A 15184-nucleotide genomic window follows, 5' to 3' on the forward strand; every position below is an offset into this window, starting at 1 on the left:
TATCAGGCTTCTGCAGAGTTGGATGATAGGCTTATCATTTGAATCAGGTGTGTTGGAAGAGGGAAACATCTAAAACATGCAGGATACTGGCCCTTGAGGATCTGAGTTTGACACCCCTGGCCTAGGGGATCCAACGCTGGTCCTCGAGGGCCAGTATCCTGCGTGTTTTAGATCAGAGTCCCTCTTCCAACACACCTGATTCAAATGAAAAGCCTTTCATCAAGCTCTGCAGAAGCCTGACAACCATCAGGTGTGCTGGAAGAGGGAAATATCTAAAACATACAGGATGCCAGCCCTCGAGGACCAGGATTGGACACCCCTCTATTATTTTACTGGTCTTTTATTTACAGCTGCTTGAGATCATATTGGGCTGAATGTGGCCCCTTAAAATGAGTTTGACACCACTGATCTAAAATAAACCTCTAGATCAGGAGTGTCAAACTCATTTTAGTTCAGGGGCCATATTCAGCTAAATTTGATCTGAAGTGGGCCGGACCAGAAAAATAAAAACATAATAACCTATAAATAATGACAACTCCAAATTTTTGTCCTTGTTTTAGTGTAAAAAATCCCATTAAATTATGAAAATACTTACTTTTATAAACTATTCAAAAAAAAAAAAAAAAAAAGAAAAAACTGAAATTTAAATTAAAAACGTAAGACAATTTAGTGCAATTTTAACAATATTATTCCTCAACTTATCATTTCTCCATGTGCATTATAGATTAGATCTACAAAGACACTAAACACTGAGGAACAGGCAGAAAAGAGTTCAAATTGTGCTGAATTTTCTTTAGACATTTCAGGTTGTTCATATTTGTTCAGTTTATTCACATTTTAGTGTTACAGGATAGTTTGTAAATGAAAATATTTTCATAATTTACTGTTATTTTTTTGCACTAAAACAAAGAAAAAAAAATTAGGTTGTTAATTCTAGATTTTTTTTTACATAATTCAAGATTTTTTTTACTTAATTGAAGATTTTTTTTTTTACTTAATTGAAGATTTTTTGGCTTAATTCAAGATTTTTTGCTAAATTTGAGATTTTTTTTTGCTTAATTGAAGATTTTTTTACTTAATTGAAGATTTTATTTTTTGGCTCAATTCAAGATTTTTTTTTTTTTTTTTGCTTAATTCAAGATTTTTTTCCTTAACTCAAGCAAATTTTTTTTTTTTTTTTTCCTTAATTCAATTACAGACTGTGGGATTTTTGCACTTGGCAAAAACCTCCCAGGGCCGAACTGGACCCTTTGGCGGGCCGCATTTGACCCCCGGGCCGCATGTTTGACACCCCTGCTCTAGATCTTGTGTCATGTTGTGTCACTTTTACCTATTTTTACTGTTTTACCAGATACCTAGAATTCATTTGCATCTCTAAATAAAGACATAAAGGGTTAAGTGTCCTTGTGTGCATCTTGTCATCTGTCTGCTGCACGGGCCAGTACTGACGTGCGTAACAGCGTCCTGTTTTGTGATTGGCTGGGACAGACACGTGACTGGTAACCTCGGTCGGCGTGCGGAGGCAGCGGACCGACTCCCCGCAGGGATCCCCGGGGTTACGCACACCGCTGTTTAGATGGCTCACAGACAGGACTAACTTGGAGAACGGTGCCGTAAACACTCTGTGATCACTCAGTAAGTGTCTCGGGGCACTAGCACGACACAATGGAGCAGGAATTTGAGGACATCGACTCGTCCGGGAGATGGCAAAACCTTTACAATGTAAGTCGGACACTGGGCCTCTCGTGTTTCTATGGCGATCGAATGCTAACTTAGTTAGCCGGCTAATTTGATAGCTACCCACTTAAACAGCTCCGGCGGTTAGTTTTAGTTCAGAGCCAGATATTTAGCAACTTATGTACTTTGTCTCAGTATGTGTATGTGAAAGCGTTGAGAAAGCAGCAGCAGTGTGTGACTTCCGTGGGTGGGAAATGTGCAGCAGCGGCACAGTTTTCATAGTTGAGCTCGGTTAGCTAATGCTGGCTGACGCTAACAGACGTCAGCTGCAGTTTCTTAGAACTCATCAGGACTTCCTGAGAAAATCGCATGTGCTCTACCACCAGCTGTCTAAAAGAGCCCAGCACTAAGTTTATAAATTTATTTGTTCTGGTTTGACTTCGGCTGTGACTCCGTTAACAGTGCAGCCACTAGCCAGAGGAAAACCCCGCCGTGTAACTGGAGAGGTTTTTAGCAAATGATACCTGTTAAGTTATACCAAAATACCGGTGTTGCACAATAAACAATTCCTCATTTGCATATATTTTGTACCTCTTTATGTAACTCGTTGCTGGGGTAATTGGTATAAGATTATAGAGATCAACTAATAAGATGAAAATAGAGATTTTAGCGAGAGAACCTAAAATAACAAATCACAACTGAGGTAGAGAACATAGGCTTTTTATGCCCCAATGACGGTGCAGTATCATGCATGTAATTCATGCAACTATACTCCTGCAACTATTGTAGTTTTGTCCCTGCTTCATTTGTCTGACAGCTTTAGTTTGCAGATAGTTTTCCTTTTTGTGTGCATTTAAAACACATTATTTCCTAATGTGTCGATTTTGAATGTTTGTGAACAATAGTTTTCTATCGGTTGAAAAAAACTCTGCTTCTTATGGTAGATAATAAAAGTTTTCTTGGATTCATTTTAAAATACATCGTGACAAAGGTGAAAACAGTGTTGCATCTCTGAGCTAATCATAAATTGGCTTTTTAAAGATGCATAGTTCTAGATAAATGCAATTATAGGGTCTTGCAGAACATGATGCATGACTGTAGATTAAGCTATTCAGCAGGACATGAAGGTGGTCAAATGAAGCAAAACTTATGCATGTACAGTTCTAAATTGCAGTAATATTAATACAAAAATGTCTATAATATGAACTTATAAATAGTGCACTTGTGTATATATGTATGTGTGTGTGTGTATATATATATGTATGTATGTATATATATATATATATATATATATATATATATATATATGTGTCTGTACATGTATTTGAAGGGGGTTTATATAGTTTTGTACCTAAGTATATTATGTCTGGCTGTATGTAAACTTAATGAAGGTCCAGTACTTGGTGTGGGTAGAGAGGGTGGGGGTGCGGTTGGATAGGAACTGGATACAACAGTTTCATGTTCAAATTGTATGTTTCTTGTTATACATTTAAAAATTGAAAATAAAAAGACCTTGATCAAAGAAAACCCCAAACATCTGTAACAGTAAAATGCTGACAAATACCATTTCACTGCCCTCTGAATAGCTTTTATGTTTCATTTTATTCATAACATTTACATAATTTCACTTAAGGCAGAGCTCTAATGGAGTTTTTTCTGTGTGGCAGTAACAATTTGACTTCACTGTCAAACCAGTATGACCAATTTATACTTTAATCTATACTCTACTCATACTATTTTTTTTGCATATTTTATGCGTCTTCTTAGGGAACCACACCAGGCAAATAGTAAAATTAAATATTTTCAACTGCATTTATTGTGGATCTGCTCCAGCTTTTTCTTATTTTTGCACAGAGATATGTTGATAATGGTCCCAAATTATTCGTATCACCTGCTTAACAGCACATACTGCTAATCTGTGCTCAAGTCTTACATGAATTTAGCAAAATCACTGGAATCCAAGCTGCGCCTAAACCATCTGAGAATCTGATTCAGTTTAATCTGACATGTACTGGTAGATTATTGTGAATTCCTCTTGGTTACTCTGTTGACTAAAGTACTCTATTGTGTGATACTTGAATTTGTCACTCATTAACTAAACAATCATTAACTAAACTATTGTCCCTTAGAGTTCATATAATCTTCCTTGGCCTCACCCAGCATACAATGACAACAATGTGCGGTTAAAGCAATAGCACACTCCAACACAGTAAATCAATTTGACAAATGACAGCCAGGTCAAAGTGGAGTATTACATGTTGAATGCAGGACACAGTTTGCTGTATGTGCTAAGGACGATATGTATCATTCCAGTGAATCTGCTTTTACTCAGTGGACAACAATACAGTTCCAATTGATATAGTACGCTGACAGCACCTAGCACAAACGATATATCATGCTTTAAAGGTTAAGTTATTGTGATGTAATTAGCTTTACATGTCACCACTCCAGACAGACAGGAACTATACAGTCCTATATGCTCAAGTCGAGTTATATTTCTGCCATAAACTTACAATGACACTTCCTGTTGATTAATTTTTCTTGTAACAGGAGATTCGTACCCAAGCCAATGAATATCCCTACAAAGTGGCAAAACTTCCAGTGAATCGGAATTTGAACCGCTACAGAGATGTCAGCCCATGTGAGTATCACAGATTAAAAAAAAAATGCAATTTTGTGAAAATAAGTATTTTCTCCACATCCCTGTTATCTGTAATTGCTCTGTGATCTCTCTCCTCTGGTTTGTAGACGATCACAGTCGGGTAAAACTTGAAAACTCTGAAAATGACTACATCAATGCAAGTTTAGTCATGGTGGAGGAAGCCCAAAGAGCTTACATTCTTTCTCAGGTGAGGTGTGGTTAGATTTCAGTGTGAACAAATCTGCAGGCTACATGAATGTTTTACAAGATTTGCTGCAATTATTCTCTAAGCATTTGTCTGTTTTGCTGCCCACAGGGTCCTTTGAGGAATACCTGTGGTCATTTCTGGCTGATGATTTGGGAGCAATGTTCCAAAGCTGTTATAATGCTTAACAGAGTGATTGAAAAGGGATCTGTGAGTCATCATTTATTTCTTACATTGCCTATAAGTGTTTTTTCCTGCAGTATTTTTGAGTAATATGTTCTGAAGATTTTCTCAGAGAACAGAACCTTTTGCATAGATTTAGTTTGGTTCTGTGCCCTACTTTCACCTATGCACTCTTTGTTCAAATGTCTTAATATACAACCTAGCCAAAAAAAAAAGTCCTCACCAGGATTTAACTCTGCAATTAGTTTAGAATCCTTCCACTGGATAATTACTGCAGTGATTAATGTGTTTCAGTTCTTTAACCTTTTAACTGATGCAATGAGGAGCTTCTAATTTCTTAAACAACCCTCAGTTTGTAGAGAGTATAAAGACTGGACTGTGTTTTAACGGAAAAAGGTCATGTGGTCTGATGAGTCCAGATTGACCCTCTTCCAAGGTGATGGTCCTTCAGGGTGAGACAAGTGGAAGATGAAGTGATTACCCATCATCCCTAGTGCCTACAGTCCAAGCCTGTCGTGGCAGTGTTATGATCTGGGGTTGCTTCAGTTGGTCAGGTCTAGGTTGTGTCCATAAAATGAGGTCAGCCGACTACCTGAATATACTGAATGACCATGTCTGAACATCAGTGGATTTTTTTTCCCTTTACTGATGTCATGGGCGTATTTGAGACATGATGGAGTAAACTTCAATAATTAATGTAACTCTAGATTAAAAGAAAATACTCTGACATTGCATAAGCTTATTAATACAATGCCAAACGCTAAAGGTTGTCCAAAAATTAGATTGAGTGACTTTTAGCCTGGTAACATGCAAAAGCCCCCTTTTGTCACCCTTGTAAAAGACATCAGTCATTACAATCTCAATTTTATACAATTCTTTTGTCTGCAAAAGGCTTCACAAATCATCAAACACATGTGAATGCTCATTTATCTTTGGGATAAAAACTAGAAACTTGTTGAAATGCTTTGAGGGCACTGGTTATCAATAACCTGTGGAAACATGATACAATGTCCTGTTGTTAATAATAATAATAATAATAATAATAAAGTGCTGAGTTTAGTGACCCTGAGGGACAGTAACATAATGAGTGTTTTGTAAAAAGTGTGGGACCTTATATTTCTTGGTAAAGATGGATTCATATGATTTATTGATTTCTTTGGAATGACTGACACCCAGGCCATGTGTTTGTTGCCTGCAAGACTTCAGAGAGCATCAGCTGCCTTCTTTCCCATGTCACGACAGAGTTAATTAATTTATTTTTCCCTCAACAGGAGAAGTGTGCACAGTATTGGCCGACTCCAAAGGAGAGACAGATGCCTTTCACAGATACAGGGTTTGTTGTCTACCTTTGCTCAGAGGAGGTCCAAACCTGTTACACAATCCGAGTGTTAGAACTACAAAACATAAAGGTGAGCATGAGCAACAGACTGTAAATCTTGTGGGTTGAAATCAGTCATGTGGCTACTTTACAGATAAATGGTGTCAGTCATGCAGAACCCTGTTGTGTGTTTTCTGTTATAGACGGGGGAGTCGAGGCAGATCTACCACTTTCACTATACCTCGTGGCCTGACTTCGGCGTTCCTGAATCTCCCGCCTCCTTCCTCAGCTTCCTCTTCAGAGTGCGGGAGTCTGGTTCGCTGGGCTCTGAGCACGGGCCCTCAGTGGTGCACTGCAGCGCTGGGATTGGACGCTCAGGGACCTTCGCTTTGGTGGACACCTGCCTGGTCCTGGTGAGAGCGGGGAGGGGAAATGTTGCGTAATGTTTAGTTGTGGTGCAAAGAGTTCAAATATTACCCAAGAGATTCAAGTTTTGGCAGGAGAATAATATAAGATGCTGATGTTAGGATTAAACCTCAATAATGACAGCTGCACAGAGACGTGTTGTGTCATGTTAGTATTTGTACTCTCACGTAAATGTTGGAAAAAATAATCTGATAGTTCGGCATTTGGATGGCTTTGAATGTTACATGGAGACATTTGGAGTAAGTGCCTTAGAAATTACACAATTTCTGTAGTAATTCAAATGTACCTCTATCAAGGAAGTTATCTGTCACTTCTGTTTGCCTTCTGTCTGTCTGTCAGTCGGCAGTATTGTGCAAAATGTGCTGCACCAATTTTCATGAAAATTGGTGGATGAGTAGGAATAGGGTTGGACTTGGTGTAAAAGTTTCCAGACCAGTTTGGACTGAACTGATTTATTGGATTTTACTGCAACATCTCACAATTCCACAGAAGTATGTGACTCAGAGTGTAGTGCCTCCAGTTCATTTGGTAGCGGTAACAAACCTCTAAGCTGGTTTGTCAACTGCCAGAAAATTCTAAATAATGAGAAGAGACAGGAATGAAGTAGCATCGTTTTCAGCGCTGTTGATATAGGGCTGGCTGTGTCAGGTTAAAGCGCCGCAATCAGATTTTCCTGCAGTCTTTACAGGTGCCGTCGTCTACATTTTCTTCGTCACCATCAAAGTGGACGCATTGCTATATCTGTGCAGTTTTAGTCTCTCGTGTTGCCCTAAAAAGCACATGAGCTTTCTAGTGAATGAACGCAACACGCACGTCTTCCCCCTTCGTCTGTTGAAATCTGATCCTCCTTTGTGTTGTTGGCTTTGGTTCATCAGTAAATCAGGCCACATGCAGCATTTCTGTTTGTGTAATTTACAATACAACACATGAAATATAATAATATTATGTTCATCAGGTTATCATGTTGCTATACCTATACAAAACTAGTTGGATTTAGTGCCATGATGCCATCAGCATCAGGTTGCTGATGTAGAACACACAACCTGAATAATGACCAATGTTGTTTCAGTTGGTTTTCAATAAATCAAACTGGTTTATGATTTAACCAAATTGGCAAAACAGGAAATGACCCAAACTCTAAGCAGGACAAACCCACTATTTCTTGGCAGTAGATCCATAAAAGGGAGTTTAGAATGGAATTGTTCTACACTTTCTTGATCAATGGAGAACCCCAGACCAACTCAGGATGAAGACCTTTGTTACCATGGTAACAGTTAATCAGTAGTACTAAGTGATAAAAAGGAGGAAAGTATTGGTTTGTGATTTAATTATATTATGGAAGAAGAAGAGGAGTGGACTGTTGACCTTTTGGAGGCGAGGTCTGTGTCTGTGTGAGTGCACTTCTAGTCTGACATTTGTTACCGTGTGGAATAATCGTATATCTATAACATTATACCGGACCACTTCTAGGATAATAAATCAAAGGCTCCAGCTCATGATATCTTGAAACAAGTGTGAAATTTAATACCAAAACTGTGCAGGAATGAGAGGTTGTCCCAAGTCCAAAGTGTATTGACTCATTCTGAGAGGGAGCTGTGGTCTGAAAGACTTCCAAGGAGAACAGGACAGTTCCTGTGAAACCGACATAAATAGATAACTGGAAAAAAAGAGGCCCTGCAAGGATAATGAATGAAAGAATAACAGTTATGTTCTGATGCAGAACTAATGCCAGAAATAACTCTGACTGAAAACCATTAATTCGCAAAAGAAGCCTGGTTTCTTTTCCTATTAACAATTAAAACGCAGTTAAATGATCAGACTCAGATTTTAGAGTAACTCTCACTTAAATGTTAATGTATAACATTTCTGTTTATAATTTGTTTGTTTTTTTAACAACAAATGACAGTTATGTTGCTGATAACATTTAGACTCAGTTGTCTGTCGCAGTCGTGGCTCATGTTTTCAGAGGCTGCTGTTTCTGGCTTTGGTTCAGTTGTGTGTTTTGTGCGCAGGTGTGTTTACATATGTATATTGTCAAATGTCACTTGTGTGGTTAGTTTCTTTTTCTTCATGGGACATTGTGCTCCAAGTTTGTCTAAAAGTTAGTGGAAATATGATTGAGCTCTCCACAATGTTTTTGGATCATTGTAAGAGTGTGGCAATGCACCATAATGAGCGTCATTAATGGGAAACACTGTTGTGGTAACCCTGCACTGCAGTGTTTCGCTATTGGTTGAGTCATTTACCTTTATCTGGTGGGTCCTTTTAGCAAAAAAAGAATAGAATCAATTAACTATAAAATGATTAACACATGTCCTTTAGCTTTTGAATAAGCAAATGGGGTTGAAGTGTGTTAAATGCTGACATAAAATCTCTAAAGAAAACATGCATACGCCTTTGGATTTTCCAGATTTTTGTTGATTGAAGGTAGAACACTGATGTGAAGATGATCTTATAGTGTGTCAGAGTAGATCCACTATGATATTGTACTTTGAACCAAACTGCCTGAGCCATGGTGTTTATTCTTTGGCCAATGAATCGAGAAAATCAAGTCTCGGGGTTTAGTTTCTCTTTTAAACTGAAAAAATTTTGCTCAAAACCATGAACAAAGATAGTGACACGGACCACCCTGCTTTATCTCTACAGTCTTTATTTTTAAACTGTATTTTATATGAACGAGATGATGTTCTTCCAGATGGACAAGAGGCAGAACCCATCTTCTGTGGACATACAGAAGGTGCTACTGGACATGAGAGAATACCGCATGGGCCTGATCCAGACCTCAGACCAGCTCCGATTCTCCTACATGGCTGTGATTGAGGGGGCCAAGCTCGTCCTGCCAAACAACTCAGTCCAGGTACCTCATCGCCAAACCTGCACCACAGAAATGCACCAGGCTGGTAGGAGAATGTATGGTGGCGTTGATGAGCTGTTTTTTGACCAGTGGTGCCACAATGGAGAAAGGCATGCAGGATTAAGTCTGCAGGATGGTCAAGGAACCACTCAGAGGGTTCGTCATACACAGTGAATAAAAATAACTTTTGTGTTAATGAGCCCTAATTCACAGCAGTAGAGACGTTAAGTCGTCACCTGAAGCTGTTCATCTTCTTGTGTCATAGAACGTTATACATGAACACACAATCTCAGGCAATTTAATATTTTTCCTAGTCTTCAACTAGAGTTAATAAGCACATCATATTTCACAGATACCTCCTACTTCTTTTTGTGAAAGCCTGTCTGTATCTCAGTAAACCTAACTACAGCGTACACCATGCACCACTCGACAGCTTGACAGTTAACAAGACTTTACACCCGATGTCCCTCTTTGTCTTGGTTTTTTCCCAATATATATTTTATTAACTGTGCTTTCTCCTTTTTTTTGTTCTTTTGCAGATGAACAAAGAAATAACATTACCCCAATCCTGGCAGAAAAATATAAATCCACACATACAGAAAATACATACTTAAAAGTAATTACCATGAAATTGAAGATTTTCTAGATAAATAGAAATAGTAAATATAATAAATAAATAAAATAAAATAAAATAAAATGACAATACAATTACAAAACTAGAAGCACTCGGAGAGCGCAGACCTCCGCCAAGGCTGATCAGTGGCCCCCCCCGTGGGCCCCCCCACCCCCGATCACCACCAAAATTTAATCATTTCTTCCTTATCCCATTTCCAACAAACCCTGAAAATTTCATCCAAATCTGTCCATAACTTTTTGAGTTATGTTGCACACTAATGGACAGACAAACAAACAAACAAACAAACAAACAAACAGACAAACAAACAAACCCTGGCAAAAACATAACCTCCTTGGCGGAGGTAATCAGACAATAGTAGTGTACAACTGTAGCACATAATAGGAAATCAAGTCATACAGAGCTGTGATTTTTCAAGAAAGCCATTTACAGACCCCATAAACAGGCAAATTTCTTGTCCTTCTTTTTAACAATATATGTTTGCCTTTCCAAGGCAAAAATAGCAGCCAGCTCTTTTATCCACAAACCAACAGAAGGTATGTCCATACTTTTCCATAAAAGTCCAATTATCCATCTGGCTTGTAAAAGTCCAAAGTCAATGAGTAATGACTGCTGCAAGGTGACAGCAAAATCTTCAGGATACATGCCCAGCACACAAACTTTAGTACATGATGGGACTTCCTTCCCAACTACAAGGCTCATACAGTCTATCACAGATTTCCAGAATCGTTGTGCTTTCTCCTTTTCTAAGCTCATATTTGTGTCTTTTCATGTCAAGAGTTGGGACAGAATACATTTTTATGCTGCCATGTTATTTCCCCTGAAGCAAAACAACCAGACGTTGATGTCCAGAGATGACCTGGAGCCAGATCTGCCCCCTCCACCACCTCCACCCAGACCTCACCTCAAGGACAGCAAATCCAACGGACAACCAGGGCCTTGCCTCGAGCCACAAGACGACTCAGAAGACAACCAGGCAGAGGGAGAGGCAGTCATCCACGACCTCGGTGTTTCAGATAACCTTGGGCAGTAAGTGACACAGCTCGTCCCCATGTGGATTTTATGAAAATGTTTACATGCTGTGCGCAATCTTTTCATGCAGCCTTTTCACGTTTGCATCATGCATCACTTCCATCTGCTGTATAAGATCCTGTAACATACCACAGACCTAATGCAGGGTAATGTGGACCAAAAGCTTATGTTGTCTGAATGGCGTTAAGTATGATGTCAGATATCACAGGCACTTGTACGAAAATGGATTCTGATCAAAAGAAAAAGCTTGTTTTTTCCTTCTTGTTGGAAAGATAGAGCTGCAAAATAAAAATAGGCCTGTCTGATAATCCTGTCAGTTTTCAGCAGCTATAAGAGACTGATTTAAAAGGGATGATGAAAAGATTAAAAGTACAGATTTTATTCTTTTATTCTCTTAACAATAGAATAGAATAGATTTTTATTGTCACAGGACCAATGAAAATCAGTTTACCAGCTCTGTTCTGTTTAGTAGCAAAAACACTTAGTGCAAAAAGACCGTATAAAAATATCACACAAAATACTGAAAATGTAGGCATGTGCAAAAAGCTACAGGATAAAATACTGAATATACATATGCTACTAAAGTACTACAGAAACTACTGAAATAAACAAAAGCTAACTCTTTACTATAGATGAGAAATATATACTATAAATAAGGATATATACAGGTAATATAGGATATGTACAGGTGAAATTAGGAAAACAAGGTGCATGTGTTGTACATATTGTGCTGAGGTATTGACAAAATGCAGAACTATGCAACTTCTCATTCCCCTTTTGCAAAAGTGTACATATTTTTAGCAGTGTGTGAACAGGTAAAATTTGTTAACAAAATTATCCATTTATTTAACATCCTGACTCAAGTCCAGAACCCTTCATCATCGCACCAGGTCACAGGAGAAGCTGGTTTGAAATATTACTCCTACTAACACTGAACTTGGAAGCACGAGTTTCTAGTATTTCTTTCATCATATTACTGGAATGACCTGTAACAGTTTGAAACTAGATACTGTTATTCAGCTGAGACACTTTAAGGCTCTGCTGGCTTCGGCTTTTATTTTAAAGAGCACTTGTAACCGTTTTGAACTAGTTTTTGCACATTGTGATTGCTGCTCTGTTTGATTGAACCATTTTATTATGTGTATAATATGTCTGTTGTACTCTGATCTTTCTTGGAAATGAGATCTTGATCGCAGGACATTCTGACTAAATTAAATGAAAACAATTCACTTAAACTTTGATAAGGGACACTTAAACTTAGCTTGCACTGTGCTTTGTTTTAGGCTGAATAGTTTTTTGGGGTTTTTAAGACGTCAGACTGAATCAATATTCCCCCATCATGTGTTGTCTAAAAATACATCGGTGTACTTTCGTCACTGCTCAGCTCTATGGCTTCCTCATGCTGCCATTGTCTTGTTGGTGCATGTTGTTTCCTGTGAATATCACCAGAATCATCAGTAAATGACACTGATGGGATTTTTCCTTTTCCCAACAACCTCCCCTAAACCTCCTCTTGTTTCAGTGTCCGAAAGCGCCACCGTGAGGAGAGGATTGCCAGCACAGCGCAGAAGGTCCAGCAGATGAAACAGAGACTGACTGACTCGGAGCGAAAACGAGAGAAGTGGCTTTACTGGAGGCCCATCCTGCTCAATGTCGGCGCCGGGGCAGCGTTGGCCTTCGGCCTGCTGGTGTGCTGGATGTACGCCCAGTGAAACACGGTCAACTAAACCTGACTCTTATTTTGCACCAGTACCTGGTTTTAGGTACTTCTCTAAATAGATTTAGATGGTAATATGTGCATAACTGAGGGTATTTATTTCTTAAGGTCAAAATGTGGAAGCGCTAGATCAAAAGAGTGTGTGTGTGTATTTTTAATGTAAGATCTTAACAAAAATAGTAACATCTCAGGATCTTGGTGCCAGCACGATGATTTAATTTCCTCTCCTTATTGTCACTGTTGATGAATGTACTGTATCATAGAAATTTGCTTTTTAAGAAGCATAGTAAAGGTGCAGTACAAAGAGAAAAAAAAAATCTGACAGGTTTATTTTTTCATTCTTTATTTGTAATGGTCAGATGTGTGTGGATCATCTGTGGACATGTTTTACATTTCAGAACGACTGTCCATCCTATCATAAATATTCGGGAAGTTAAGACTCCAGAGACTAGAGGTCATCTATGGGATGTTTATTTTTTTTTTTGCATTTTATGCATGCATTTAGAGGTTTTCCAGAGCACCACTTGTTCTTCCATTCACATTTAGCAGGGCATCCCAGTACGGCCAGATATATATATTTTTGTGTGACTGGACTCTTCATGGGGAACTGCCTTGCTGATGTTTCAAACTGCTATTTTCTGTCATACGAGCACGTTTTAGGTTGTCACAAGAAATAATACATGCTGTCCAGGTCCCTCACTGTTTAGTGTGTGTATTTACCTACTGGATGGGTTCATATGTGTGTGTATTTTCAGGTTATCCCACTGTTTGTTCTCGAGGAAACCAAAGCAGAGCTGTCACTTTGAGGAAGGGGCACAGAAACGATGAAAAGTTTTTACTCTAACCAAGTGGAATGTATTTTCTGTTAGAGCTTTCACATAACTGACACAAATATTAAAAAACTAGTCACAGTAGCTTTGCATTGGCAATTGTAACCCTATTGTATCACAAAAATTGATTTTTAATTGACAGGGACCAAACTAAAGTTGTAATAGTACAGTTCAAGTTGGAGCAGCAGGATTTCAGCTCCAAGTTTTGGAGCAAGTGATGCAGCAAACACAACTCTGGATCAGTGTGTTTGTTGGTTAAGAACGATTTTAATGTGCCTTTAAGTGAGGGAGAAGAAAAAATGCATGCTCCGAGATTAGAGCAGTTTGTGTTTCTCGCATAAAATGAAAACATGTTTGCACTGCGTCGCATTGGCCAGTTCATACCGAGTGGCCATGTGATGCAATAAGTTGTGTCAGAGTTGATTGCACACCAAATGTGTCATTAGCATGTACCGACTCCAGAGGTGGAATGTCGTCATTGTCAGACGTTGGCTACCTTATTTACCACTGGCTTTAACTTTGGAGCGATATGTTTGACCATTACATTCCATTCATTCTTGGGTTCCACATTAGATTTCAGGGGAGTTTTGTACACTGTTGAGCTGCAGTGAGAACATAATAGTTGGTGTTTTGAAAAAGTAAACAAAACATGAAATAATTCTTAAATAAAACATTCATTTTTTTTTTAAACCAAAGCCTGCTTGTCTGTTTTTTCCTTTCACTCTCATGTCTGTAAAGCATCTAAAAGTCAGATAAAGTCCACCCACAGCCCTCCCCGCTGTGTGCTGTCTCTATATTATAGTCATAATTTCATTCTGACCATGAGCTCAATCAATGCAGTCAGACTGGAGTCCTCTCACCATGGATTCCTGGAATTGATTCAATATTTCAAGAAGAGGCTCTGCTCATATTGACTTCTGTGGTAATTTCATTTTCTTTTGTCTGTGGGATGCATGTGAGTGGAGGAGACAGCGTACTTTCAGAATAAACGCATCCAGAAGAACCAGAACACTGATGTCATCATTAGGAGTGTCATAACTACAGTCACATCAGAGTAATGTGAAAATATGTATTTGAAACAAGTGATTTGATAGAACAGTTACTATATCTCACCATTACAACTAGAACATGTAAGACCTTTTAGAGAATGCTAACTTTCACTTTACAGTTTTTATCAACACATTTACTCAGTTCTCTTTTTCTTCTCCAGTCATTCATGAGCCACAAAAGTGCAACCATTCCATTGTCATTTTGCATATGGTGATGCAATTATTCTTTATTTCCACAATGAGACCTGTAGTCTGCCCTTTTACAGTAATTGAGATGAGTAAGAACTAAGGTTTGAGAAATGCAATGTTGTGGTTTAGGACAGAGCAATATAATCAAAATTTAATGTCCTGACATAGATAATCTCCTACTGATATATATCAATATCTATAAATAAATATACATGCAAATGGTGGATTTATACCAGGGAAAAACACATGAACTGGTTAAGTCGTAACCATTATTATATGTATGTATGTTATGATTTAGCCTGGTACTGATGAGAACTGTCTGGTCTTACATGGGGAAAAAAAAAGAATTTTCAAAAGCAAAATCTACTCGTTTTCTGGCACTGACCCCTTGTCAAAACCAAAACAAGTGGATCATGTGACTGTTTTTGT

At 38.4% G+C, this 15184-nt stretch overlaps 1 protein-coding gene across 1 annotated transcript; it reads left to right on the forward strand.

Annotated features, from left to right (window-relative positions):
• The first annotated feature begins 1502 nt into the window (after window positions 1-1502).
• Window positions 1503-14207, forward strand: ptpn2a (protein tyrosine phosphatase non-receptor type 2a). The gene is made up of 9 exons (XM_030159303.1): window positions 1503-1722; window positions 4228-4318; window positions 4426-4526; window positions 4635-4733; window positions 5978-6115; window positions 6228-6437; window positions 9146-9307; window positions 10765-10967; window positions 12493-14207. Exons 1-9 carry the CDS (start codon window positions 1666-1668, stop codon window positions 12680-12682), a joined length of 1251 nt encoding a protein of 416 aa, XP_030015163.1. The 5' UTR covers window positions 1503-1665; the 3' UTR covers window positions 12683-14207.
• Window positions 14208-15184: the final 977 nt, after the last annotated feature.

The sequence above is a fragment of the Sphaeramia orbicularis genome, chromosome 16 (genome assembly GCF_902148855.1).
Source record: "Sphaeramia orbicularis chromosome 16, fSphaOr1.1, whole genome shotgun sequence".
NCBI lineage: Eukaryota > Metazoa > Chordata > Actinopteri > Kurtiformes > Apogonidae > Sphaeramia > Sphaeramia orbicularis.